Here is a 27,361-nt window from a genome sequence, read left to right as displayed (position 1 = left end):
TGGCATGTACCTGACCCGGGATTTACAACAACTGGAGTGGCCACATAAGTTTCTCAGTAAAAGAATATATGGTGCATATATGTCCTATGTGGACTGCCTCAAAGCCCAGCCCCTGTACTTGGTCTGCTAAAGAATACTGAGGGGTGATCTATGCCTAACCTACAAGGCATTCTTCAGTCCAGCCCTGATGGATCTGCTACATATTTGCAAAACAAACAGCAATAGAAATGCATGATCTGAGGATCTAAACCTCATATGTAACATAACAAAACATGTTAGAGGGATAGTTGTGTCTGAGATTACCCCTTCTGTGGAACAGACTCCCCATTCATGCCAAACAAAGCTCTTCCCAAAGCCTATTCAAACACAGTTTAGATCAGTGGATGGGAAATCACAAATCCACTTCAGCATGTCGCATGTGGCCTTTTATGGACAGAGACGGTTTGTAGATGCCCTAAGTCACAGGCTTTCAAAGCCGTTCTAGCCCATGGGCATTGTTGATTTGGAAAATTGGGGCATGAATGGCTAGGCTGAACATGCCGCTAGGGCCGTTAGCCTAGTAACCTCCTATGAACTGAGGAGGATACAACTCCTCAGTACTCTTCTTTTAATAATATCCAAACCTGTTTAGAGAATTCAGGCCTTGTGCCAATCTTAAATAAAATTAAAGCAGTGGTATTCACTGTTTGGTACATCAGTTTCTACCCCATCCATCAACCGTTATAGAACATTGAGAAATGGCAGCCTTTCTGAAGTAATTGACAATGTGAAACTACAAAAGACCAGGCCACCATTATCAAAAAAGTAGTGTCTCAAACCAGTCAAAAGTTTGGGTTCTTGCATGGAGTTAAACCTTTTCAAACAAATTATGCATATATAACTACTGTCCACACCTGTCGGTCACTAGACCGTTTGTATATTTTTGGTATCCTTGCCAGTCTACAATGTATTCAACTTAACATGTTTCCGCAAGCTTGTAATAAAGTAGCCGAGTTAGCAGCTAACTTCCCCCAACAGGTCACATCATTGCCTAGCACTAAATAAACTCCAAGTGTCTTGGGTTTAATTGTCATAGTGCTGCCATTTTTATTTGCCTACCTCTCATCCCTGTCGTCTCCTGTCAAGCCATGAGTCAGTTTCTCAAAGGCAGCCTTCTCTTAAGTCCTTCGAGAAAACCCCTCCCTTGGGATCTTAACTTTCTCCTAGAAAAAATGACTCTCCCACCCTTTGAGCTTAATACCTCAGCTGATAATTAAAATGCTCGCTTGCAAAACAGCTCTGCTAAACTTCTGCTGGGAGAATTTCTGACCTATAGGCCCTTTTCTGATCTTTCATAAGGTTAGAGTCATATTCTACACTCATCCCTTCATTTATGATGCCTAATATGGGATCTGAACTTAGAAAACATCAATCCATCAACCTTCCAGATTTCCTTTTAAACCCTCAAAATAAAGGAGAAAAATTATTTGCACCCTGGATGGGTGCAGACAACTCCTATTCTACTTGACTAGGACTAAACTGTATAGAAAATGTAATCAGTTTGTAAGTTTTGCAAAAGGAAAGTAGGGGAAGGCTGTTCACTAATAGATAATATCCAAATGGACTGACAGTTGTACTGCCTTCTGCTGTCTGTTCCACTAGGGATACTGCTGCCACTATGGTATTCTTTAGAGGAGTGTCTGTTCACACCAGTTGGAAGCTGACACACTAGAATTGAGTCCACACTTTCCCTAAGCATTACCACCTGGCACCTGCTTCCACAGCTGGGACAGGCTTCGCGGTTGCTATCCTGCAGGGGCTCATTTCCCTCTGTCCAATTACCCCTACTCTTTAGCTCTGGGAATCTTCATAAAGAATAATTGTTGCAACACTGAACATGATGAACATAGTACAATTGTGTTAAGTATGTGCCATAATTATAGTTAAAAGTTTGAGTAACTTCTCTGTTGTAGTAGTAATCCCCCTGGCCCCCAGGGTGGACACTTGCTTTCTAATCTTCTCCCATCCCACTTAGGTTCCACTGCTGTGCTGTGAACTGGGGGTGCATCTGGACAGGTTGTGCTCCTGACTGCCATGGGTGGAGAGAGTGTGACCCTGGTGAGAGGCAAGAAAGACTCCACAATAGAGCTGGCTGTTACCTTTTCATCTGCCATCAAGATGTGTGGGATATAAAGAATGCCCATTAGGCTGTGGGAGAAGGGCAGCATCAGCCTTCAGCAAGGAAGGAATCCCAAGAATAGTTACTGCAACAGTGAAACTTCTTGCGCATATACATTTATGTTAAGTACCTAACACAAAAGTACTTTGCCTGCTCCTTCCCTAATTCCAAAAGGGGGGGGGGGGTCTCCTGCATAAATGGCTATGAGATCCGGGGAAAGGTTATGTCTGAGGTAACTTGTGGTGCCAAGGAAGATGGAGCAGCGGGGTTGGGGGAGGAACCAAGGGACATGAAGTCATTGGTGTGCTAGCCAAACAGAGACGCAAACCCTAATTTTATTGTGAGCCATATTTGGCTGTTCACAAGGGACCTTGTCATTTCCCTAGGACAAATTCACTGTTTTTCTTAAGGGTAGTCATAAAGGTGCATCTCAATTGGTCTGCTTTCCTCCTTGTGTTTTCTGCTATTGGAAAGAACTTCCATATGGCTTCCTGTTAAAACTGCAAAGCCTGTATGCTCAAATTCATTTAACTACACAGGTGGGTATTTTAATGCAATTGTTTTTCATAGGAGGGCCATACCCCTTGCTTGTCCTTCAGTTGGGAGGGGGACTTTTCCCCACATCCCATACTTCTGTACCAGTTACCTCTGTGGCTGCTGTACCCTGGGGGAAGGGACAAACACAAGTACTTAAAAATATCAGGAATCCACATTTATTGCAGTTTGTAATTACAGGCTTCAAAATATCGCACAGAGTCCCTTCCATACTCGTACTACTAATCATTGGTCAATGTTTTACTTGACCACCTGTGCCTGAGCTGAGGAAGATGATGTGGTTGTTTGTCTCAGCAATTGCCTTCCCCCTATGCCTCATTTAGGGAAGGTTTGTTATTTGCCAAACAGACACTGTTCAAGTGCTTTGTCATTTGCAAAGTGTTCTGCATCTTTCACCCAATCACCCATTGGTTAGCATTCTTAAAGATCGTTCATCTCCATGGAGGTAAGGTGTCATTTCTAAAACTAGTGATGGAAGCACTGTGTTTTTGGTGGACATTTGTATTTTGGTTAAATTTTGTGCTCAGATTCTTTGAACATTGTTTAATTCTCAGTCCAGGAGCCGAGCTTCCTTCAGTACATGCACATTAATATAGAGGACCCCTTCACATAACAGGTATTGCACACCATTAACAAGATTGATAAACATAAGCCGTGCATAGGACTAGTGCACAGAAGAACAAAAAAAGGTCAGAAGGTGCTGTGTTCACAGATGTCCGGGTAAGAGGGCCATGTTCTCAGTGGAGACCACTAGCAGCTTGTCCATATGGTTAGCTAGTTGTATTGCTTTCTATTGTGATAAACATGGAGCATGGAAAAGATCTTCCTGCAGTCACCCCACATTGAGCTCAACCTACAGAAACATTGGCTGTCACTGTAGCATTTGTCATTAATGCCGCCTAAGATGCCTTTTGTGGAACAGCAACCTGAACTTATCTAAATACATTCGGGAGACATTGTAAACAAGACCTGGTTTCATGCATTTCTTTCAGGACTTTTATGATTGGGATTCAGTTAGGGTATTTGCATAAGAGTGGCAAACTAGGAGGCTTGTGTATGGACTGTGTTATTGTTTACTGGAGATGGATATTTTAGCTGATGTGAACTTGTGTTAGCTATAGAGCTGTAGGTAGAAGATCCATTTTCAGTAATATGCCTTTTTTGATATCCTCCACCTTTTGATTTTGTGCATTAACATATCAATTAGCAATAGTAGTAGTTGAGTACAGCAAAATTTTGTGTAACGGTACACCTTTAGTAATTTTTGCATGCAGTTCCTGTCCAGTGGTTAGTAGTTTTTAGTTTCATAAAGACATAACCTATGTCCTTATTACTGTTGCAGTATTCTTTACTCTTGGGATATCCTGCTGAGGATAGCCGAATATCCAGCTGGCATACCCAAGCCTTTACAGCACCTGGGTGCTGTATATCTGATGTATGTACTATGTGCAAAGTGTAAGGTACATATGTGACGTACGAGCGCTTAATCCTCGGAACTTCTTTGCTGCCAGTCTGAAATTGCCTTAGAGTCCGATTTGCAAGCTGTTCATCGAGTTGGTCTACTGAGCCTTAAAAAGGTAAGTACCCCCTTGGAGTCTCTTCCCTTCCTTTCTTTTTTTCTTCTTTTTACCGTAGTTTACAATTCATCCAGAAAGGAGAAAATTTGAGTGTGCAAAGCAAATTCCACATAAAGACAGACCTGAACAGTGCCTTTTTTGTTTGGGTGGTGCACACAACCATACACAGTGTGAGGTTTATCAGGTCTTTCTCCCCAAGACACACTGCAGTAATCCATTGTATCTTTCCATTTCTTTGTAGAACCAGCAGTTGAAGGTGTCTCTTAAGAAGAAAACCAAAAAGGCAAGTACTGAACCTACTGCTGTCTAGCCTTCACTGGATGTCTTAGAGTTGGATGAAGAACCCAAATACTATCCAGTGCTAATGTCAGCTCCCTCTGCAGTGATCCAGTTGGAGGCCAACTTGGCTGTGCCTACATCTGGTGCAGATGTGGAAGGGGAACCACAGCTCATTATTTCGGAGGAGCCTAGGGGGATTCCTCAACTACTTGTTAGGGAAAAGGTGCCTGGTACTTCCATTGAACCTAGGCAGGATCTAAACCTCCTAGACTTGTTAAAGCTGATGTTCTTTTGAAAAATAAGCAGAAGACTAAGCATGTGGCCCCTGTAGCTAAGAATTCTCTTAAAGAATGGTAGGATTTTACTCAGAGGATTTTCAGTGCTCTTATGGATATTGGACCCCCCCCCTTCAAGGATTACCTGTTCTGCTTCTGTTCCATGGTTTTACTCCTTGCAAATGCCCTATGGACTCTGATTCCTCTGAAGAGTTAAACTCTGGTGAGTGCTCTTCTCAGAGCCAGTCTCCTCTTGTCCTGGGTTCTTAAGAGGAGGATTCAGTTTCTCCTGACTCTACTATGGAATAATTGTCCTTTGGGGACTTTGGGGATATGGTAGTTTGTATGATGGAACACTATGTGGGACTGTTCCCAGGTTTCTGACATTCAAAAAAAGTACTATTAACTCTTGTAAATAGTTTTTCTCAATCTGCAGTATCTCTAGTGCTTTTGATGCCCTTTTGGATAATTTCACTGTAGCTTCTCAGGCTCCTGATCCTCAGCCTCTTGCCCCTAAGAAACTGGATAAGTTCTATAAAGTTCCTGAAGCTCAGGCATTTTTGTATAAAAGCCTTTTCTCTGATCCTGCTTTTAATTCTGTAACCACTGATCAACAATATAAGTTGCTGTCCTTTCCTAAGCTTTTACTTTCTGATAAAGACAGCTGTGCCATGGGCAGGTATGGTAAAGTATATACCTCTGCTGTCTGAGCGTTCATGGCTATTAATTACCAATCCCATATGAGCAGGCATGTCCTGGGTCTTCTGTCCCAACCTGGGGGCACTATGACTGATGTGCTTGATTCATATGGTAAGACTGCTGCCATTTCTCTTTTTCTGCTCCTCAGGTGACTTAGTATTCCATTAAATGCATTTATGGTACTACTGATGCCTCCTCTAAGGGAGCTGCATTTGGATCTGTAATGAGAAAGGTATTCTTGGTTGTGCCTCCAACCTGTGCCTGGAGAAATCAAGGCCAAATTATTAGACTCCCGTTTAGACAACCAGAATCTCTGGCGCTGATGTGGAATTGTTTTAAGACCCTTAAAGTTATGCAGGATTTGAAACCTGTCTTTGTCTCTCCTGTTCCTAAGTTTCAGAGAAATTATTCATGAGTTTTTGGAGGTTCTTCTATAGCTTTCTTCTCCCATACAACTCACCCAAGAGTAAAGTATACTGCAGTAGTGATAAGGAGGGACACAGTACAGTTGTGTAAGATCCTACCCTAACAGTAGATATCGTACTTCTCACTGTTGCAGCATTCGTACTCTGCCTGCCTCCCTCCTACCCCATTTTTTTTCTGTCACCTTCATTCTTCAGTCGGTCTTTCATGCATTCTTTTCTCATCTTTCCCTTCCTGGATGTATTATTTTGTTTCTTTCCTGTGGAATTGATGTGTTTTTTCTGAGGATTAGATGCTCTTATGTCACATATGTACCTTATGCCTTGCACAAAGGACATAGGTCAGATGGACGGCACCCCGAAGTTGTAAAGGGTTTGGTATGCTTGGCCAGGCATTTGGCCATCCTTTGCAGGATATCCCAAGAGTAAAGAATTCTGCAAATGTGAGAAGTAGGACGTCTACTGTTATGGTAAGATTTGAGACAACTTTATTTTATGGAGATGTAATATAATTTATGCCATTCAAGTATTAACAGAGCTTAGGTGTTTTACAAAATAAAATGTTAATCGAGTGGGACATTGACAGAGGCTTGTATTAGATAGGCCCTCAGTCTGGATTTGAATATTTTATGGCAAAGTATTTGCCTAAAGTGAAACGGGAATGAGTTCCAGAGTTTGGCTACATAACTAGAGCATAGTGAATCTCCAGATTAATTCATTGTTTTTTTTCTGCTGAGGCAGGGTAGCTGTCTTTGTTGACCAAATAGGGGAGTACTTAAATATGTGTGAATGTGTACAGATATGTGTGAATGTGTACAGGAATGGATAGACCTGCATGTAGGCATTTTGGTATGTTTACAAAGCAAGTGTTATTGGATCTGTAACAAGAATGGCATGTCTAATGAAGCAGTTAACAGCATCCGTATAATGAATGTTGGTGACTGCTAACCAAATAATTCTGTGTTAAATTACAGGCTATGCTTTTACTGAAGATGGAGAGTACTTTGCTTATGGTCTAAGTGCCAGTGGCTCTGACTGGGTGACTATTAAATTCTTGCAAGTTGAAGGACCTGTAGAGCTACCAGATGTACTGGAAAGAGTTAAGTTTAGCTGTATGTCATGGACCCATGATGGAAGGGGATTGTTTTACAATTGCTATCCTGGGCAAGATGGGAAGAGTGATGGTAAGTGACATTTGTCTTTGTCTTCATAATGCTAATTGCAAAGGAGAATGATGAAATCTATGAAGCAGGAAGTAGCTGTACACAGATCTGTAAAACAAAGGGAAAAATTGTAAATTTTTCTATCCAAACATGCATCACTGATTCTTTTTTTTATGATGCTGCTTATGTTTGTTGCATAGAGAAATGAGAATGACTAATCTTGTGCTATGTATTCAGCAATTCCTTAGCATTTGTCATTGTGGGAAAGCTCAGTATTCCATTTAACATAATTCATATCTAAACATGCAACTTTGAGTACTTTGTGAACTCAAACTGATTGACATCTTATTTGTCTAAGAGCAGTCTATCGCCATTAGTTGAAACTCCTCCAACTCTGTAAGCTCTTCACCTCTTCCACTAACACAGCTTTTTCTACACTGTCTCTTTTGAACAACAGTCTATCACTATGTAGTTTGCTTAACTCCAATGATACACCACCCTTTTGGAGAACTCCAATTTAAACTGCTGTTCTCATTTTTACAACAAAAGCCCCCTTTTCCACCTCATTTCCATGTTCTTAGAGGTACTCCCCCACACTATCATCTGAGAATATTGTGTTATAATCAGAAGTCCTTTTCTCTTTTCCTGGTGCTGATGGTATAAAGCACTCAGTCTGTCCTCATAGTACACTTCCCCAAACTCACATAGCAATTTTTGAGTCGTATTTGCAGTCTTTTGTGAGCCTGTTTTTCTTAGGGTAAAGGTACTCAAACAGAATGCATACCTGTAGGTGAGGATGTTTAAGTTGTTTGTCAGATTGGCATTGCTTTTCAAATGGCTTAAAACTGAAATGCCTCTTTTTGTAGATGATGCAACTGAGTATGTATTTATTTTTTCTTCTTAATGGGCTGTTTACTTATGTTCAGATCTGACCTGTAGTTAATTTCACTTGACTGAACTACATTACTTCACAATTTGCAAGACCTGCGTTTGTTATTTTAAGTCCATCTATTCATAAGTGCATAAAGTTAACTGGGTCAGTTTTTGCCATTCATTATTCCTGACTTTTTGCTGAGAAGTCTTGCATAGTTTTTGAATTAAATGTTGATAAATGTTGAGGAAAGAACTGTCACATAACAGACTGCATTTTGAATTATTAGCCATTTGATGATGTCCTGTAGATTCTAAATTATCCACCTCTGTCACACCATGTGCTGTAAACAGGTACCACCGTTCCCATTTGAAACTTTATGTACTACAGCACCATAGGCTCGACCATTTTGATTGGTCAGTTTTGTACTCCATCTTTGACTTTTATATTTTCATTACTTTGTTTTACTACAGTTATTCTTTTAGCATTTTGTACCAAACTGTGTCATTTTCTGTTTTCAGAAATCATTCTTTTCTGTTGGTGATTATTTTTTTCTTTAGCCTGGTGATCATTTTGCTACTGTTTGACCAAGTAACGTGTATGCTTTCTAAGAAAAACATTATTAGAATGCAATTTCTGTAAAAGGCAGCTGATGTATACTTTGACATGATCATTGTGTGGACCTGCAGCAGTGCTTGCCATTTTCTACATTTTTGTACAACAGGGTATTACTATGATAAAATGGAAAGGAATCTCTTCTTGTACAGTCGATGGTAGGCTTTCTTTTTTTCTTGACATAAAAATAACCACTAAGCTGGCTGTAGAGCCATTTTGAATATGTATTTAGGAAGGCATTAAGACATTGCACACCATAGTCCTATAAATGAGAACTTCACAGTGGAAACTACTGTTAGCTCATCCAAAGTCTGATCACTGTCCATGTGAACTACCCATCTGAAGTAGTTAACTTCATTTTATCTGCAACCTGTGAGTATACGGATCCATATCGGATCCGAGCCGGCAACGTTTTTTCTGCCATCTGCTCCGAGCTCCTCCCCTTACCCATAATGCCCTACCATCTCCTATCTTCCCTTAGATCTCGTTTGCCATGCTAGTAGTGTGCATCGTGGTCTCCTTTGTATTTCTTGTATCTAGTGTGCGTCTGAGTGAATATTTTCCCTACCTCCCCTTGTTTAGTGTCTCGCTTGTTCGTCAGTGTCAAAAAAAAAAAAGTTTTGCAGAGTAGTAGTAGTTCGGCCTGCCCTTCCCCTACCTGTGTTTGTGTGTGGTTTTTCTGGTAGGTAGTGTTTGTACTTTTGGGTGCAGTACTATGGCTGATCAGCCGAAGCCTGTTTTCAAAAAATGTACAGTGTGGCCATAAGCTCTCCCCAGCTGATGGTTACAGTCTGTGTGATTTGCTTGGGAGTGGTACATTTGTCCACTCAATGTGCTATCTGTTCTTGTTTCAATCTGAGGGCCCTTAGGGATCGCAAGGCCACGTTAGTAACCAAAGGCCTTCTCCCTGCTGCCATGCTGGAATCTACCTCGGCCTCAGTCTCTAGTGTTCTACCTCCCACCCAGACAGGGACTCAACCTCCCTCTTCTTCTGGTGATGGGCCTTCTAAAGACAAGTCTACAGTCAGCGTGGCTGACAAGGAAAAAAAAAAAGATAAAGAAAGGCGCAGAGAGGATAACAAGAAGAGAAAGGACAGACATTGCAAGAGATCCCTAGACAGGGAGGTCTTTCTTAGTCCCCCTTCTAAGACCATGAAGCCTGTTTCTCCATGGCTCCCGTCTCCTCGTTACTCACCGGAGCCGTTGGAACATTCGGACCCGAGGCCTTTCTCCCCATTGCACATACCAGCCAGATCTGAGTCTGTGGCCTCTTCGAGGTCGACTCGGAGCCTATCAGACATGGACAGGATGATGCAGAGATTCATTCAGACCCAAATTCAGATGGGAGTCTTGCCAGGCCCCTCTCCCTCTGGAGGGGGGACCTCCATGCCTCCCCATCTCTCCTTCCCCAATCCGTGCTTCATCTTCGGGGCTCTTGGATCTGAGGTTTTTCAGAGCTGGTTGCACAACGCTGTCTGTTCCTCCAACTTCGACTCCGGCTGTTACCTCGAGTTCCTCGGATCCGACTTGTTCGGATCCGTGTGACTCTCTGAGCTGTGGACAGGGTGTCTGTCCCGAGGGAATGGATTCTTTGGCTCTGACCTTTACGGATCCGATCCGTTCCCTCGGACCTCAGGCTACCCTGGCTTTGGCTCCAGTCCCCGCTTTGGATCCAGGGAGGGCGTCTTCCTTACTGGGTGCTAAGAAGGTCCGCTCTCCCTCGGCCTTTGAAGTGGTGGAGAAGGGTTCTCTCCCAGGGATCGAGTCCCCAGCCCATCCCCTCGGATACCACCCAGGCCCCCCTGGATTTGGCAACGACTCACTTCAGCCTGTTTCAGGGACAACCCATGCCAGAGGATCCCCAGGTTAATTTCCCTGAGGGAAACCCCTGCGGCTCACAAATCCCCTTCTGAGAGTCCCACTGAAGAGGGTCACCGTAAGCGCAAGTGCAAAAGGAGGCAATTGGACTCCCCAGAGTCCCTCACTACGGACACTGACTTAGATGAAGGAGAAGATTCCCCCCAGGTCACCTCCCAAAGATGTCTCCTTCAGAGAAATGATGGAGAATCCTCCGCCAGAGGGGAGGTTGGTCAGCCCCCAAACCTTCTGGGGATGAGTCAGTGTTCCTGGAGGCCTTTGGCATGGGCCCATCTACTTCCTGGGTGTCCCCGCCAGCGGACCCCTTGGTGGACCTCATCACCACGAGGGCATTGAAGGAGCCTGACACCGTAGAGCCCATCCCCAAGCTCCCTGACAAGATTTTATCTCCCCCTTCCTACAGACAACCTTGGTCGAAAGGAGCCTCAGTTGATGCTATGTTGGTTTCAGAGGCAACAAAGAAGGAACTAGCACAGGAGAGTTCCTCAGTCCACCCTCCAGACAAGGAGTCCAGGTTGGTGGATAGGTTTGGGAAGCGCGTCTGTTCCTCAGCATCCTTTTCAATCCGTGCACTGAATTATTTGGCACATGTGATTCGGCTTCAGCGAGACCTTGCTTCGGAATTCGCTGAGTCACCCCCAGAGTCTTTATCGCTGCAGGACAGAGTTGTCGGCGAAAATGTCTACTCTGAAGTCAGTCTTAAACACATCGATGCAACTCCTTTCCCATGCCACGGAAGGAGCAGCTAGGGCGGCTGGGACAGGCATAGCCATGAGGCATCATGCCTAGCTCAGGTTGTGTCAGTTCGCGGACCCTTTCAAGGCGTCATTTATCAATGCTCCCTACAATGGTTCTTCCCTTTTTGGGAAGACGGTACGTGACACACTTGTCCAGAGCGAAAAGGATGGGAAGACTTTGTCTGCCATCGGGATCTGCTTTTCCTAACCCTCAGCGGTCCTTCTCTAGGAATCAGAGGGAAGAAGAAGATGTGGTTCCAAAAATCTCAGTTTTCCCGGGATTCTCAGGACAACTATTCCCCCAGAGGCAGAGGGGGACAGGATCGATGCCGACCCAGAGGTAGAGGGGGTCCCAGGAATTTTGTGTGTAGGGAACCTTTTTCTGATAGACCCGGTCAGCAGCCCTGAGGGGTTGTTTGACCTACTCTGGAGGGAGTCAGGGGAAGACTGTCCTTACACCCAGTGGCATGGGAGTCCATTACGACAGATCGCTGGATTTTACAGATGATATCCAGAGGTTACTCTATTCCATTTGTTGCCCCTCCAAATATTACAAAGCACCTCCTGGATGTTCCACCTGCTCACAGGGAGGCTGCAGCTCTAGAGGTATCAAAGCTGCTTCTCAAACGAGCCATCGAACAGCCCCCCCCCCCCGATCAGTCCAGATCAGGCGTCTACTCAAGGTTCTTTTTGGTGTCAAAAAAGACGGGGGACCTCAGGCCCATTCTAGACCTGTCAACATTAAACCTGTCGGTAGCCAAACAGAAATTCCGGATGGTCACCCTACAGTCCATTCTACCTTATCTCCGAGAGTGCGACTGGATGTGCTCGTTAGACCTCCAGGATGCTTACTACCACATCAAAATACACAGAAGCTCCAGGAGGTTTCTGCACTTCTGGCTGGGAGCCAGTCATTTTCAGTTCAGAGCCCTACCCTTTGGTCTCATCACAGCCCCCAGGGTGTTCACCAAGGTAATGGCAGTTGTAGCGGCTCACCTGAGGCTTCAGGGTATTCAGGTGTTTCCATACTTGGATGACTGGCTCTTCGCTGCACCCAACAAGCATCACTTGTGTCTGGCCCGAGATTATTTCAGTCGGTTGGCAGATCTACTGGGAATTAAATTCAATGTTCAGAAATCCCAGTTGCAACCAGTGCAAGTTCTAGACTTCATTGGGGCACTGCTAGACACTTTGCAGATGAAGGTATTCTTAACTCCAGACAGGATCCTACACCTCAGGTGCCACATAGCTCAGATAGCGAACTCCAAGTCTCCAAAGGCGAGCGAGGTTCTCCGGGCTCTGGGCACCATGGCTCCCGCCATATAGATTCTCCCTTGTGCGCGCCTTCACATGTGGGTTCTTTAATGGTCTCTGGCTGTTCAATGGTCTTGGCTAGACCTGCCCATGGAATTTCCGATCAAGATCAGTCACGTCTGCAGGACGTCTCTTCTTTGGTGGTTAAGTTCACCGGAGATATCAGAAGGATGCCCCCTTTACGTCATCTCCAGTCCAAGCAACAGTGACCATGGATGCCTCCCAACTTGGGAGGGGGGGACACTGTTTGGGAAGGGCAGTCCAAGGCACGTGGTCCCAGTCAGAGACCAAGTTGCACATAAATGTTCTAGAGATGAGGGCAGTGCTTTTAGCATTGGAAGTCTTTCACACTGTCCTCCCTCTTGGATTGATTGCAGTTCAGTCAGACAACATGTCAGTTGCCTGGTAAATCAACAAGCAGGGGGGGGGACCAGATCCTACCCCCTATGTCGCAAGGCCATGAGAGTGTGGGAATGGGCGATCACCACCGGTCGGTTTCTGATAGCAACGCACATCCCAGTGTGCTCCAACATTTTAGCGGACAGATTGAGTCGGGCCATTCTGATGCCTTACGAGTGGTCTCTGAAACGGTCAGTAGCGGAGGGGATCTTCCTTGCATGGGGTCAGCCTTGCTGCGATCTCTTTGCATCTCCTTCCAACGTGAAGTGCAGCGCGTTCTTTGCTCTGATTCCCTCACCAGGGGAAGTCCCCAGAGATGCTCTAGTCCATGCTTGGCCCCCCCTCAGGCTTCTGTATGCTTATCCACCATTGCCACTCATTCCGAAGTTTCTTCAGAAAGCTTGCCAACTGCAGTGCAAAGTGATCCTCATTGTCCCATTCTGGCCTCGTCAGATTTGGTTCCCATTCCTTTGGTCTCATCTCTTAGCTCCCCCGTGGGTTCTAGATCCTTGCCCAGATCAGATCTCCCATCTGTCGGGGGCTCGTCCGCCCAATCTGGGCAGCCTCAAGCTGACAGCCTGGTTGCTCCAGTTCCGTTAATTGCCAGGACTCCCGGTCTTTCATCCCCGGTAAAATCCATTCTGGTGACTTCTCTTAAAGACTCCACTAGGAAACTTTATTGCAGTAAATGAAAGCACTTTTCCATTTGGGCTTCAGAGAGAAAAATAGATCCCTTTATAGCTCCTGTTCCAGCGGTGTTGGATTTCCTGTCTGGCATCTTTCAGCAAGGAGCTAGTTCCTCCACAGTGAAAGTACAGTTGGCAGCCATTTCCAGTTTTCACATTGGTGGAGACAACATGGCCTTAGCCTCCTCTAGGCTGTGTAAGGCATTTCTTAAAGGTACTTTTCTGTTATGTCCACCTGTCAAGGATTCAGTGCCTCCTTGGGACCTTACTTTTGTTTTACAGGCATTGGTGGCTCCTCCTTTCGAACCTGCAACTTCAGTGGACTTGAAATTTTTGTCTTGGAAGACCGCTTTCCTAGTCACCATTACATCAGCTAGGAGGGTTTCTGAGCTTCAAGCTCTGCCTGCTGTGCCTCCGTATTTGGTCTTCTACAAGGATAGGGTCTCCCTCTGTACTAATCCTTCCTTCTTACCTAAAGTGGCATCTGAAGCAAACATAAACCAGTCCATTAATCTGCCCGTTTTCTTTCCTAACTTTCAAAATAAAGGTGAATACAAACTCCATTTGTTAGATGTTCATAGACAGCTTTGTTTTTATCTTCATAGAACAAAGTCTTTCCGCAAGACTGACCAATTGTTTCCTTTTCCAAAGCATTTATGGGAAAAGCTATTTCTAAAGTTTCTTTGGTCAGATGGATCACTCTTTGTATTTCACATGCCTGCAAAGCAAAAGGTTTATCTCCTCCTGGTATTGTTATGGCTCACTGTACCAGGTCCATGGCGGTGCTGCTTTTTGGTCTAGGGTGCCTATGGATGGTATTTGTGCAGCAGCGACCTGGGCCAGTTCACATACCTTCATTTCCCATTATAAATTAGATCTGATTTCGAGGGGTAGAGCGTCCTTTGGCTCTGCAGTGCTCAGGAATATCCTTCCATAAGGGCCTCCCAGGATTGGAGTAGCTGGGGACTCTGTCCCACAGGTTGCAGATAAAATGAAGTTAAGTACTTCAGATAAAGAAGTTATGTACTCACCATAACGTTCCATCTGAGTAGTTATATTTCATTTTTCTGTAGCATTCCATTCCCTCCCTCCGTCCCTCGGACCTTGTCCTGTCTTTTCAGGTTTGGGTCATTGGGTTGAGTTGCTTATGTTTTTAGTTGCAGCAAACTCTATCTGAGGGAAGATAGGAGATGGTAGGGCATTATGGGTAAGGGGAGGAGCTCTGAGCTTGGAGCAGATGCTAGAAAAAAAGTTGCCGGCTCGGATCTGATACAGATCCGTATAGCCGCAGGTTGCAGAAAAATGAAGTATAACTACTCAGATGGAATGTTATGGTGAGTACATAACTTCTTTTTTTAGCAAGACTGTGACACTTGTATGTACACAATGCCAAAAGTGGAGAACTTTGCTGTTGCACGTGTCCTGAAAGCGCCTTGAGGTATGTTTAGTGTTTACATAGGCTGTGTTTTGTCTAGTCTACTGCAGATTATTTCCCACCTCTGTTCATAACCATTGCGATAGACCAGTCCAACAGGTTTTCTTATTGGATGCTTGTGTTGTGTTACTGCACACTGCTATTGCAGTTTAGGGTAGACACACAAGGTCTGGAATGTAGTGAGAAGTGGTGCATTCTGAGTGTGTCTACTAGCTGCAGGCTAGTCAAAAATGAAGCTATCTGCATATTGCACTTCCCTTTTCCCTTAATCTCAGTAGAAGGTAAAAATTGATGTTGGTTCTGCCTTCTGCTCTGTCCTGCTTGTCCAGGATTGGGTCTGTTATTAAGATTCCCTGATTCTGTAGACTTATTTTCTTAATTCTTAAAGACCGATGCTGATTCTTTTTCGGCATGTCTTTGAGCTTCACTACAGTAGTGTTTTAACTCCTCTATTGGAACTTAACTGGGCTATCATGTTGGGTGACAGTCTGAGATCCCCATATGTCTGTTCCTCTTATTGGATATTTCTACCACAGAAGCAGTTGTGTGTTCCCTTAGCCGGATTGGATAATATGGTATGTTGAACCTTCTTTTGTATAATATCGACAGCTGGGAACACTGGTTCAGATTCTTAATACATGAAGTTCAAACTGTGAACTGTTGATGTAATGTGATCCTATCTCGCCTACATTCTGTACAGATGGGTTCAGAGCCGATCCTCGGCTCCGACTCTGCACGCTATACTATAGAACGAAGTCTCTTATTGGCTGAGCCACCTCATATCCCAGGATGCCCCACTACTGCTTCCCCAGATCTCGTTTGCCGCTTCTACAGCATAGATGTGGTCTCGGACTTGGCTGAGCTAAGTGCCTCTTAGTGATTATTTTTTCTGTCAGAATTTTCATGGAACTTACCTAAAAGCTGTTTTAACAGCTACTTATTGTTGTGTGACTGATTTTTTTCAAAGTTTGTGGTGAAATTGTGTTTTAATCGACGGTAAAGGTTCCCGTTTAAGTTAGAGGGGCCTTTGCCTAGCCCACGCGCCTTAGTTAGAGCTGTTTAACAGCTATTCTTTGTGTGTTTGTGCAGTTTTAGAACTTTTTGTGGTAAATTGTATTTTTTTCTTGGTGGTAAGTGATCCCGTTTGACTTGGAGGGACCTTGCCCTAGTCTACGTGTTATTTTTCTTTGAACTTTTGATCTTTAAAGTTTAATTGAAGCAGATAGCCATGTCTAAAGAACACAGGCCATCAGGATTTAAGAAATGTTCGAAATGCAGTTATAAAATGTCCATTACGGATGACCATTTGTTATGTGTATACTGTTTGGGGCCTAAGCACCTACAGGAATCCTGTAGCGTTTGCCACGCTTTTTCCTCTCGCATGCTCCGAGAGAGGAAAAATAAGTTGATTTTGAAAGGGCTTATTACCCCTTCCTTTGAGGAAGCCCTATCTTCTTCTTCCCCGTCGAGGAAGAAAAAATCTTCGGCTCCGACCAGTCCGTCGGATCCGGCAGCAAAAAAGTCAAGGCAGGCTTCTCCATCGGCTCCACGGACTTCGGAGCCGAGGGCGGAACGGTCTGCCTCGATGTCTCCAGCCTCTACTCCTCTAGTTTTGGAGCCGAGAGCTCGGGCGTCGAGAGGCGAGTCACCTCCATCGGCTCCACTGCCTTCGAAGCCGATGAAGGTTGCCCGCTCAGACTCTTCCCCTTCGGTGCCAAAGTCCACATCGGCTCCGAGGGAAATTGCAGTAGTGGTGGAATCTCCCTCGGCGCCGATACTTCTCGAAACCATTCGGAGCCGGTCCCCCAGTCTTTCGGAGCCGGCAAAGAAGTCGACTCAGACCCGGTCGGTCTGTTCTCGGTCGTCGAAGATGTCCGATTCTGATGTAGACAGGGTGCTTCAAAGGCTCTTTCAGTCTCTGGTCTTTCAAAAGTTGGTCTCGGCTCCAGCCCAGTCGGCTCCGGAGCCGATTTCCCACCCTGCCATCTCGGTTCCTCCTCCAACAGCTTTGGCACCATTGGAGTCGGTGTTGGTGGAGCCGGTGGAAGTTGTCGGGTCGGTTCCGACCCTAACTCCAACCCCGCCCTTCGGGTCGGTGTTCGGTACGCGGACCTCCTCTGTCGGCCCCGGGGGGGGACGCTTCGGGACAGATTCTTTCAGTTCCGAGCCTCCCTCTCGGTGAGTCGGCGGCGGGAGTTCCGACTGCTGTTATGGCCTTGGGGGTTCAACCTTCCCAGGACTCTGGGGGTCCTGCCTTCAGGGCCATGAGGAGTGCCTTGGCCAAATCCTCTCTGGCCACTTCTACCATCTCACCACCACCTTCCCTTGGCATGGAGACTAGTTCCTTTGCAATCTCCCTGTCTCACGACAGCGGAGCCCTGGGGCCTGTTGTTACCCCCATAGGGGGTTTCCTTCTTCCTGGAGGTCCCTCCGAAGTGTCTTTGGAGGAACCCCCGAGGAAGAAACAGTGCAAGAGGAAGCACGTCGACTCCCCTGATGAGTCTCTCACCTCAGATACCGACCTCGATGATGCGGAAGGGTCCCCCAAGTCGTCCTCGGATGATGTATCCTTTGCGGACATCTTGGAAATCCTTAAGCAACGAGGCGACTGGTAGTCCAAACCCCCTTCTGCTGAGGAGTCGGTGTTCCTCAAGGCCTTCGGGGCTCAGCCCTCCACCTCCTGGGTGTCTCCGTCCTTCGATGAGCTCCTAGATTTGATCTCTCGAAGGGTGTGGGAACATCCGGACTCTGTGGAACCGGTGCCAGCTCGCCCCAATAAATTCCTTTCGGCACCCCCTGATAAGGATTTTCTTACCAAAGGCATGGCTGTAGATGCCTTGCTGGTGGTATCTGCTACCCAACAAGATGTGGCAGAGGCTTCAACGTCCGTCCATCCTCCTAATGAGTATGGATCGGTACGGGAAGCGCACCCTTGCTTCAGCAACCTTTACATTAAGGTATCTGAACTACCTGACGCATTTTACGAGACTGCAGAGGGATCTGGTCAAGGAGCTTTCGGATACCCTCTCTGGTAACTTACCTGAGCAGTTAGCCCAGACGGTTAACTCCCAGTTGGCTACCCTATCCTCCCTATCCAACTTGTCCATGAGGCTCATTTCGTATGCAGCCGAAAGAGCGAGCAGAGCAGCGGGCACAGGTGTTGCTCAACGGAGACAAGCCTGGCTACGCCTGTGTCACTTTGCGGAGGCCTTTAAGTCTTCCTTTGCCGACGCCCCCTTCGATGGGTCCTCCCTTTTTGGACCCAAGGTAAAGGACACTTTGACTCGCTGCGAGCAGGAGGGTAAGACTTTAACTGCCGAGGGCGGTTTTCCACTCCATTCAGACCTTATCCCAAGGCCCGAAGAGGAGGGAAAATGTGGTTCCGTAAGTCCCAAAAGCCTTACTCATCGCAGCAGAGCGATTCCCCTTCTAGAGGCAGAGGAAGGGGAAATTTTTCAGGGAGACGCCGTCCCAGAGGCGGCGGAGGCCCCCGCAACACTGGAGACCGCGAGTCCTTTCGTGGCTCCTCCTCCTTCCAGCATCCCTGAAGGAGTGCCCGACTGTGCAGCTCCGGAGCCAGTCGGGGGTCGTTTTTTTGAGGCACCTAAAGGCCTGGGAAAGTATCACTCAGGACCAATGGGTGCTCCGAATCCTCGCCGGAGGTTACACCATTCCCTTCTCTCACCCCCCCTCCCACCATCCCAAAGAATCCCGGACCCGCCACCCAGTCAACGGGATATGGCAGCCATCGAAATTTCAAAGCGGCTTCAAAAAGGAGTCATCCAACCTGTCCCCGCAGATCAGGCCAGATCAGGGACTTACTCAAGATTCTTTTTGGTACCAAAAAAGACCGGGGACTTGAGGCCCATTTTGGATCTCAGCAGGTTAAACCGATCAGTGAAAAAGTACAAATTCCGGATGGTCACCTTGCAAACCATTCTCCCGCTTCTGGAGAAGGGTGTTTGGATGTGCTCCATAGATCTCAAAGACGCCTACTATCACATTCTGGTAGATCAGGCGTCGAGGAGACACTTGCGCTTCAGCCTAGGGGACAGTCATTTCCAGTTCCGTACACTGCCCTTTCGTCTCACCACAGCCCCCAGGGTGTTCACCAAATGTTTGGCAGTGGTGGCTGCTCACCTGAGAAGTCTAGGATTCCAGGTGTTTCCGTACCTAGACGACTGGCTCCTAACTGCCACCTCAAGGCATCTACTCTTAAAAACTCTAGCAGCCACCATCTCCCTAGGCAGCTCCTTAGGAATCACCTTCAGTTGGACAAAATCCGTATTGCTGCCATCACAGCGTATTCTGTTCATTGGTGCAGAAATAGACTCAAGGCAGATGCGAGTCTATCTTCCTGCGGAAAGGATAGCAACATTGCAGTCTCAGGTTCGGGCGTTACTCCTCAGACGTCATGCTCCAGCGAGAATGGTCCTGCAGCTGTTGGGTTCCATGTCAGCCACCATTCTTCTCGTTCCCTTGGCAAGGTTGCATATGAGGATACTCCAGTGGCTTCTCTCAGTCCAGTGGTCTTATCAAGACCTCCCCCTCAGTCACCACATATTGATCACAGAGACGTGCAAACAGGATCTTCGCTGGTGGCTTCTTTCCTCCAACCTGAATCAGGGGCGACCCTTCGTTCCCCCATCCCCCTCGGCCACGTCGACTACGGACGCCTCCCAGACAGGGTGGGGGGGGGCATTATCTGGACAGGTCGGTCCAAGGCACGTGGCACTCCGACGAGAATCTTCTCCACATCAATATCCTGGAAATGAGGGCGGTGCTTCTAGCGTTGCAAGCACTGCACGATTACCTCCCCCAGGGGACGATTGCCATTCAGTCCGACAACATGTCGGTAGTCTGGTACTTGAACAAGCAAGGAGGGACCAGGTCTTACCCCCTTTGCAGAGAGGCCATAAAGGTATGGGATTGGGCGATTGTTACCAAACGCTTTCTAGTGGCAACACACATTCCGGGGACATCCAATGTGATAGCCGACAGACTGAGCAGGACTATTCTCTCCCCTCACGAATGGTCCTTGAATCACAAAGTGGTAACACAGATTTTCACGAGATGGGGAGTTCCATGTTGCGATCTCTTTGCAACTCCCCTCAACGCAAAATGCCAGCAGTTCTTCTCTCTCATTCCAGTTCCGGGGGAGACCCCCAAGGATGCTCTAGTCCAAGCTTGGCCCCCCGGTCTGCTATACGCCTTTCCACCGGTTCCCCTTCTCCCCAAGGTGATTCAGAAGGCGATTCGCTTGGGAAGCAGAATGATTCTAATCGCCCCATACTGGCCTCGTCAAGTGTGGTTCCTCTTTCTTCGCAAGTATGCATTGGACGGTCCCTGGTTCCTGGACCAAGTTCCGGACCTCTTGACGCATCAGTCAGGACAGCTCCATCAGTCCCTCCATTCATTGAAGCTAGCAGCTTGGCTACTCCTCTTCCGACCATAGTTAGGAGCCATTCTTTCAACCCTGAAGTCATGCATATTTTGTCCTCGGCCCACAAGACTTCTACTAAAAAGATGTATAGCAGTAAATGGAAGAGGTTTGCTATTTGGGCCCAACTCCGAGGATTAGACCCTATGACTGCTTCTGTCAGAGGTTCTGAAGTTTTTAACTTCTCTGTTCAACCAGGGTTGTTCGGTGTCTACCATCAAAGTTCAATTGGCGGCTATTTCCAATTTTCATGAGAACGTAGATCCACCTTTAATGAGCAATAAGTTGTGCAAAGCTTTTATTAAAGGAGCTTGGCTTCTTCGGCCCCCTATATCGCATCCTGCACCACCGTGGGACCTTAACGTAGTGTTAGGCGCATTAACCGCACCTCCCTTTGAGCCGGCAGCAACCTGTGACTTGAAATTTCTCTTGGAAGACTGCCCTTCTAGTTGCTATCACATCAGCCAGGCGAGTTTCAGAACTTCAAGCCTTGTGTGTCAATCCACCATACCTGGTATTTCACAAGGATAGAGTTTCTCTTAGACCAAACCCATCCTTTATACCAAAGGTTTGTTCTAACTTTTGTTTGCAACAATCATTGGAATTACCGTTTTTTTTTCCCTAAGTATACAAACAGAGCTGAGTATACATTTCACACCTTAGATGTGCACAGACAATTACGTTTCTATTTGGATAGGACACACCAAGCACGAAAATCGGATCAACTGTTTGTATCTTTTTCGGGCAGTAAATTGGGCAAAGCCGTCACGAAAGTCACTATTGCCAAGTGGATCAGAGACTGTATCACTCAAATTTATCGCATTTCAAATAAAGAGCTTACAATTCCTGTGAAAGCTCATTCTACCAGGGCTATGGCCACTTCGGCAGCTTTTCATTCCAAGCTCTCTCTTAATGACATCTGTGCGGCTGCTATGTGGTCTTCTCTACACACTTTTATTTCTCACTACAAATTGGATGTGGCATCTAGGGGTCGAGCTTCCTTCGGTTCCACAGTACTCCGGACCGTTTTCCAGTGAGCCATCCAGGAATTAGGTGCTAGGGACGCTGTCCCATCTGTACAGAATGTAGGCGAGATAGGATCACATTACATCTTTTAGTTACGTACTTACCATAACTTTAGATGTATGGGATCCATCTCGCCTACATTCCTAATAACCCACCCTCCTTCCCCCTGCCTTGGAGGCCAGAAGAGACCGGACGGTCCGAATACAACTGTTTTCCTCTCTTGAAACACCTGGCAATCTTATAACAACAGTCTGTGTGTGTGCATGTGTGCGGTCAAACAAGATCTGGGGAAGCAGTAGTGGGGCATCCTGGGATATGAGGTGGCTCAGCCAATAAGAGACTTTGTTCTATAGTATAGCGTGCCAAGTCGGAGCCGAGGATCGGCTCCGAACCCATCTGTACAGAATGTAGGCGAGATGGATCCCATACATCTAAAGTTATGGTAAGTACATAACTAAAAGTTTCATTCTCACCCATAAGTGTAGACAGAATTTTGTTTCATTTTTTTCAGTGCTGCCTGACCCAACTTCAGTTGTGTTAAACGTACTCACTTCTTGAAATAGTCCCCCTGAATACTTAAATGCATGTTCAGTCTTTATCAGTTGTTTCTTACAGTAATTTTCAGACAGTTCACCCTTCTTTTCATTAAGCTGTGTATAATTTATGTTTGAGTTATGTTCTTATGAATACCTTACGATTTCTACACTTCAGTAATAGTATATAATTTTGTATCTTTTGATCATCATGGGTTTAGCTTGGCGAAGTCTTGTCATAGCTAGCTCTGTCCTCCAAAGCTATGACTGTATGTAGACTATGTCTACACTCTGTGATCAGAATCTGACAGTTGGCACATGTATGACAGCAGGTAGCAAATGCAAAAATATAGTTTTTGACTCCTGGTCAAGTTGTCGATTGTGTTTTGGATCATGTCCCTATTATATTTATATATTTCTTAAGTTTGTTTTCCTTAGATGTTTTTCATATTGATCAGTAGCTATTTGGGTTATAGCTTGCCAAGAATATAACCGCGGGAGAGCTAAAGCTTCAGGGCACCTTCCATGTGCCCAAACTGTCAAGCAGCTCGACCTGAGTGGACTAAAAGTGATTTTAAAGCTAGGAGTGTTGTGTTTTAATAAATTGTCTCGATATTGTAATGTACTTTTAAACAGAGCACTCGTTTCTGTAGTTTAATAGTAGTGTTATTTAACTAATTCTCCACAGAAACTAGTTTATTTTTAAGGTTGTGGGGTTGCCATAGTGTTTGAAAGTACTTTTTTTCTGTCAAAAAAGTAACTTTTGTGGACTGGTAGTTTTACTGGCATTGTTGATTGTTTTCCCCAGGATAGAGGCACCATTTTTAGCTTGACTATGGAACAGATGGTCACTCCCATAGTCGGTCCTTCCAGCCATAAAAGCAAAAAGTTAAGCAAACAGCCTTTGCCATCACAGCAGGCTATCAGTTTGCCTCTGCCGCAGGTGGGTGATTCTGCTGTGATAATTTGTTGTACCTCAGACACTCATCTTTTACCCCTAAACCCTCTGGTTTAGCACCTACAGCTACTATGGACTTGGGGGTAAGCCAAGTCCTCTGTGGCCGTTGAGGTCCCTCAGTGGGCAAGGGAGAACCAGTCTTGTCAGTCCAGGAAAGGTAACTGCGAAGATTTCCATGTTGTGTCAGAATGTCGTGCCTATTCCTGGAGAAGCAGCGCCTTCCATTAATAAAATAGTTGGCCCCATTCTTTCTGTCAAAGAGACAGAAAAAAACAAACTTGTATCTATTCAAATTGATTTGGTAGGAGTAGTTTACTGGGACTGGCTCAGAGTTGATTCAGGCTATTGATCCTTCTTGTAGGGTAGTTTCCAGTAAAAGAATGAGGGATGTCTACTTTCCTGAAGAGATTCATGATACTGAATTTGAACAGGACGACGCAGGGTTTCTGCTTCTCCCTGTAGAGGTTTCTCTTTTTCTGAGACTGTTTGAATGCCCCAGTGTTTTCAGTGGAAGAACATTGAGGTTTCTCAATCCCTCAAAAAATATTGAGTTGTTGCAGAATGATTTTCCAGAACCTACTCCATTTCCTTTTGTACTGTCTGCTTTAGAGGACGTGTCTTACTGCCTGCTGTCTATTCTACCCTTTTTGGGTCAGGGCGATTGGATGTGCTTTATCGATCTCCAGGATTCATACAACCATATAAAAATGGACAGGCAGTCCAGGAGACATTTACACTTCCAGCTGGGAGCCGGTCATTACCAGTTCGGAGCTCTGCCCTTTGGTCTCACTACAGCCCCCAGGGTGTTAACCAAGTGCATGGCTGTAGTGATGGCTCACCTGAGATGTTTGGGATTCCAGGTGTTTCCTTATCTAGATGACTGGCACCTCACTGCCACCACTAAGCATCATCTCTTAAGGGCCAGGAACCACACGATTCACACTTGTGCACGTCTAGGAATCACAACAAACTAAGGAAAATCTGCCTTGTTGCCCTCTGTGTATTACTTTCATAGGCGCTCAACTAAATACAAGAGGCATGATAGCCCAGCTCCCATAGGAAAGGTTGCATACCATTTGACATCAGGTATCTCTCCTCTTGTCAAAGGTTCAGGCACAGTTAGTCCTAAAGGTCTTGGGCTTGATGGCAGCTGCCATTACTCTAGTCCCATTAGCTCGTTACCATATGAGGATTTTGCAGTGGCTCCTTTTCACTCGGTGGTCATATCAGGATCTACCAATGTCACACATGATCTTAATCATGGATGCTTGCAAAAAAGATCTACAGTGGTGGCTCCACTCTCTCCTAGTCACTTTAGGCCGACCCTTTGTAGCCCCTCATCCTATAGCCACAGTGACCACGGATGCTTCCCAGATAGGGTGGGGGGCATTGTCTGGGAGAGGAGTCCATGGAACCTGGAAACCTCATGAGTACCATTTGCACATCAATGTCCTGGAGATGAGAGCGGTGTTATTAGCGTTGCAAGCACTTCACAACTCTCTTCCATTGAGCTATATAGCAATTCAGACGGACGACATGTCAGTGGTGTGGTAAATCAACAAACAGGGCAGAACCAAATCTTACCCCTTGTGTTGGGAGGCCCTTTGAGTATGGCAATGGGCGATTTCCTCTCAGCGTTTTCTGGTTGCAGCGCACATCCTGGGGAAGTCCAGGGTGATAGCGGACAAGCTCAGCAGGGCAATTCTCATGCCCCACGAGTGGTCTCTGAAACAAGATGTGGTGGATATGCTCTTCCGCAGATGGGGCCAGCCATTCTGCGATCTTTTTGCCTCACACCTAAACAAGTGCAGCAGCTACTTTGCCCTAGTTCCCCCATTGGGACAGTCACCCATAGATGCACTTATCCACGATTGCCCCCCCCCCCCGATTCTTTACACCTTTCCTTTCTTTCCTCTAATTCCAAAAGTTCTTCAGAAAGCAAAGTTGAGTCGCAAGCTGATCCTTATTGCCCCTTACTGGCCTAATCAGATACGGTTCCCGTTTCTTTGGCATTACCTGCAAGAGGAGCTTTGGATTCTGGACCCGGTTCCAGATATCCTGACACATCAGTCGGGTGCTCTTCATGCCTCCATTCAAACTCTCAAGCTGACAGCTTGGTTTCTCCACTTCCAGTCCTAGCCAGGCTTCCAGATATCTCACCTATGGTTCAACATATTTTAGTCTCTTCTCACAAACCAACTACTAGGAAACTTTACGCTAGTAAATGGAAGAGGTTCTCTTTCTGGGCCAAGCAAAATTTCATTGATCCCTTTACAGCACCAGTTTCAAAAATTTCAGACTTCCTGGCTGAAACCTTTGAGAAAGGAGCAGAGGCTGCTACAATTCGAGTTCAACTGGCTGCTATTTCCAATTTTCATGTGGGCCTTCTAGGTTCTAACATCATGTCCCACAAGCTATGTAGGTCCTTTTTGAAAGGTGCTACCCAATTAAAGCCTCCGATCCAAGAACCTCTCCATCCTTGGAATTTAAATTTAGTACTATCGGCCCTCATTCTCCCTCCCTTTGAACCAGCCACTTCTTGTCCTCTAAAATTCTTATGGAAGACTCTCTTCCTGATTGCAGTTACATCAGCTAGGTGGGTTTCCGAGTTACAGGCACTTTCCATCCGCCCGCCTTATATAACTTTTCACAAGGATAGAGTATTTCTTAGAACAAATCCTTCCTTTTTACCAAAAGTTTGTTCAGAGTATAATTTGAGTCAGTCAATTGAACTCCCTGTATTCTTTCCAAATTATGGCAACAAGGCAGAGAGTATAAGCTACATCAGTTGGATGTCCACAGGCAGTTACGATTTTATCTGATCAGAAAATCAAATCAGCTGTTTGTATCCTTCTCACAGAGTAAGCAAGGCTCACCGGTTTCCAAAGTAACTTTGTCAAAATGGCTGTCCAGCACTATTACTTATGCTTATAAGTCTCGGAAAGTGTCTGTCCCGGGAAAGGTAAGGGGACACTCTACTAGGTCTTTGGCTACCTCTATAGCTTTTTAAGCCAAGCTTCCATTAGATACTATTTGTGTGGCAGCAACATGGGCTACTCCCCATACCTTCATTAATCATTACAAGGTGGACATAGCCTCTCGGAACAGGGCATCTTTTGGTTCCGTGTGGGAGAGAGATCTCCTGCACAAGCTGGGATTCCAAGATAACTTTAAAAGTCTTTCTTGACTCCGTCATACAAGATTGTGTTCCTGAGATGTCAACTAGACACCTTGGTTCAAGGAGCATTTCTTCCACAAGAAAAAGTAGATCTTTATTTACATGTATTTCTAAGTTTTCCACTTAGACTTCATTCACTGCAAGGGAATACCTCCAGGTTTTGGGTCTCATTGTATTTGTGATTCTCATGATACCTCTGGCAAGACTCCACATGAGAAAAATATAGTGGTATCTGAAATCTCTTTGGTCCCAGCATCAACACCCTTTATCTTTTCAGATCCCAGTACTAGGGGATTGTAAGAAGATAAATCAGTTGGTGGACACGACATATATTCTTAAATCAAGGTAGTTACTACTTCCTCTCTACGGCAAAGCAGCCAGTCACAACAGATGCTTCAGATTTTGCTTGGGAGCAATTTCAGGGGTAGAAAAGTGCAGGGGATTTGGGACACTAAGGACAGACACAAGCACATAAGTATCAAGGAGATGCTTGACCTGATAAAGGCACTCGAGGCTCTGAACCATCTTTCGTCCCCAGGGCCTCCTCAGGTGGCTGCAGATAATGCGACAGTGATGTGGTACATCAACAAGCAAAGGAGACCAGATCGTACCCCCTTTGCAGACTAGCCATGTTAGCTTCACTGCACAATCTCACTCTACAGGCATCCTGCTTTCTGTCAGAGCAAAACTGTGTGCCCTCACAGATTGAGCTGGACCAGGGCAGACCCTCACGAATGGAAACTAAATCCAGGGATCTTCCAAGATTTGATCCATCTGTGGGGAGTTCCTTAAGTAGACGTGTTTGCTTCCTCCGAACAATCAATTAGCAAAATTCTGTTCCAGGATTCCATGCAAGAAGGCCTGGACGACAGATACCCTTTCTTTTCTTTGGACAGGAATGTTCCTGTATGCCTTTCCACTAATATCCTGGGTACTTCTGAAGAGTCAGAAGGAATCCCCCAAGATCATTGTGGTAAATCACTTCTGGCGCAGGCAACTGTGGTTATCCCTTCTTTTGGAAATGACCAGGGGCAGTTATCACAAGCTTCCTCACAGAATCAATCTACTTTCCCAAGAGCAGTGGTGTCTGATACACCCCAACATAAATCATCTTCATTTAACTGCCTGGATGATCGTCTTAATTCCTTTTAGGCAGCAAGTTC

The 27,361-nt window shown here is 45.8% G+C and overlaps 1 protein-coding gene across 1 annotated transcript in view; it reads left to right on the top strand.

Annotated features, from left to right (window-relative positions):
- Nucleotides 1-27,361, top strand: part of LOC122800092 (prolyl endopeptidase) — a 1,490,953-nt gene that overhangs the window by 60,740 nt on the left and 1,402,852 nt on the right. Inside the window, 1 exon segment of the mRNA XM_044069645.1 lies at nucleotides 6,940-7,149. Coding sequence (XP_043925580.1) covers nucleotides 6,940-7,149 — 210 coding nt within the window.

The sequence above is a fragment of the Protopterus annectens genome, chromosome 1.part0, assembly GCF_019279795.1.
Source record: "Protopterus annectens isolate FY-2018-M chromosome 1.part0, PAN1.0, whole genome shotgun sequence".
Lineage (NCBI taxonomy): Eukaryota > Metazoa > Chordata > Ceratodontiformes > Protopteridae > Protopterus > Protopterus annectens.
Note: the sequence above shows the minus strand (reverse complement) of the source record. Positions and strands in the feature narration are given on the sequence as shown.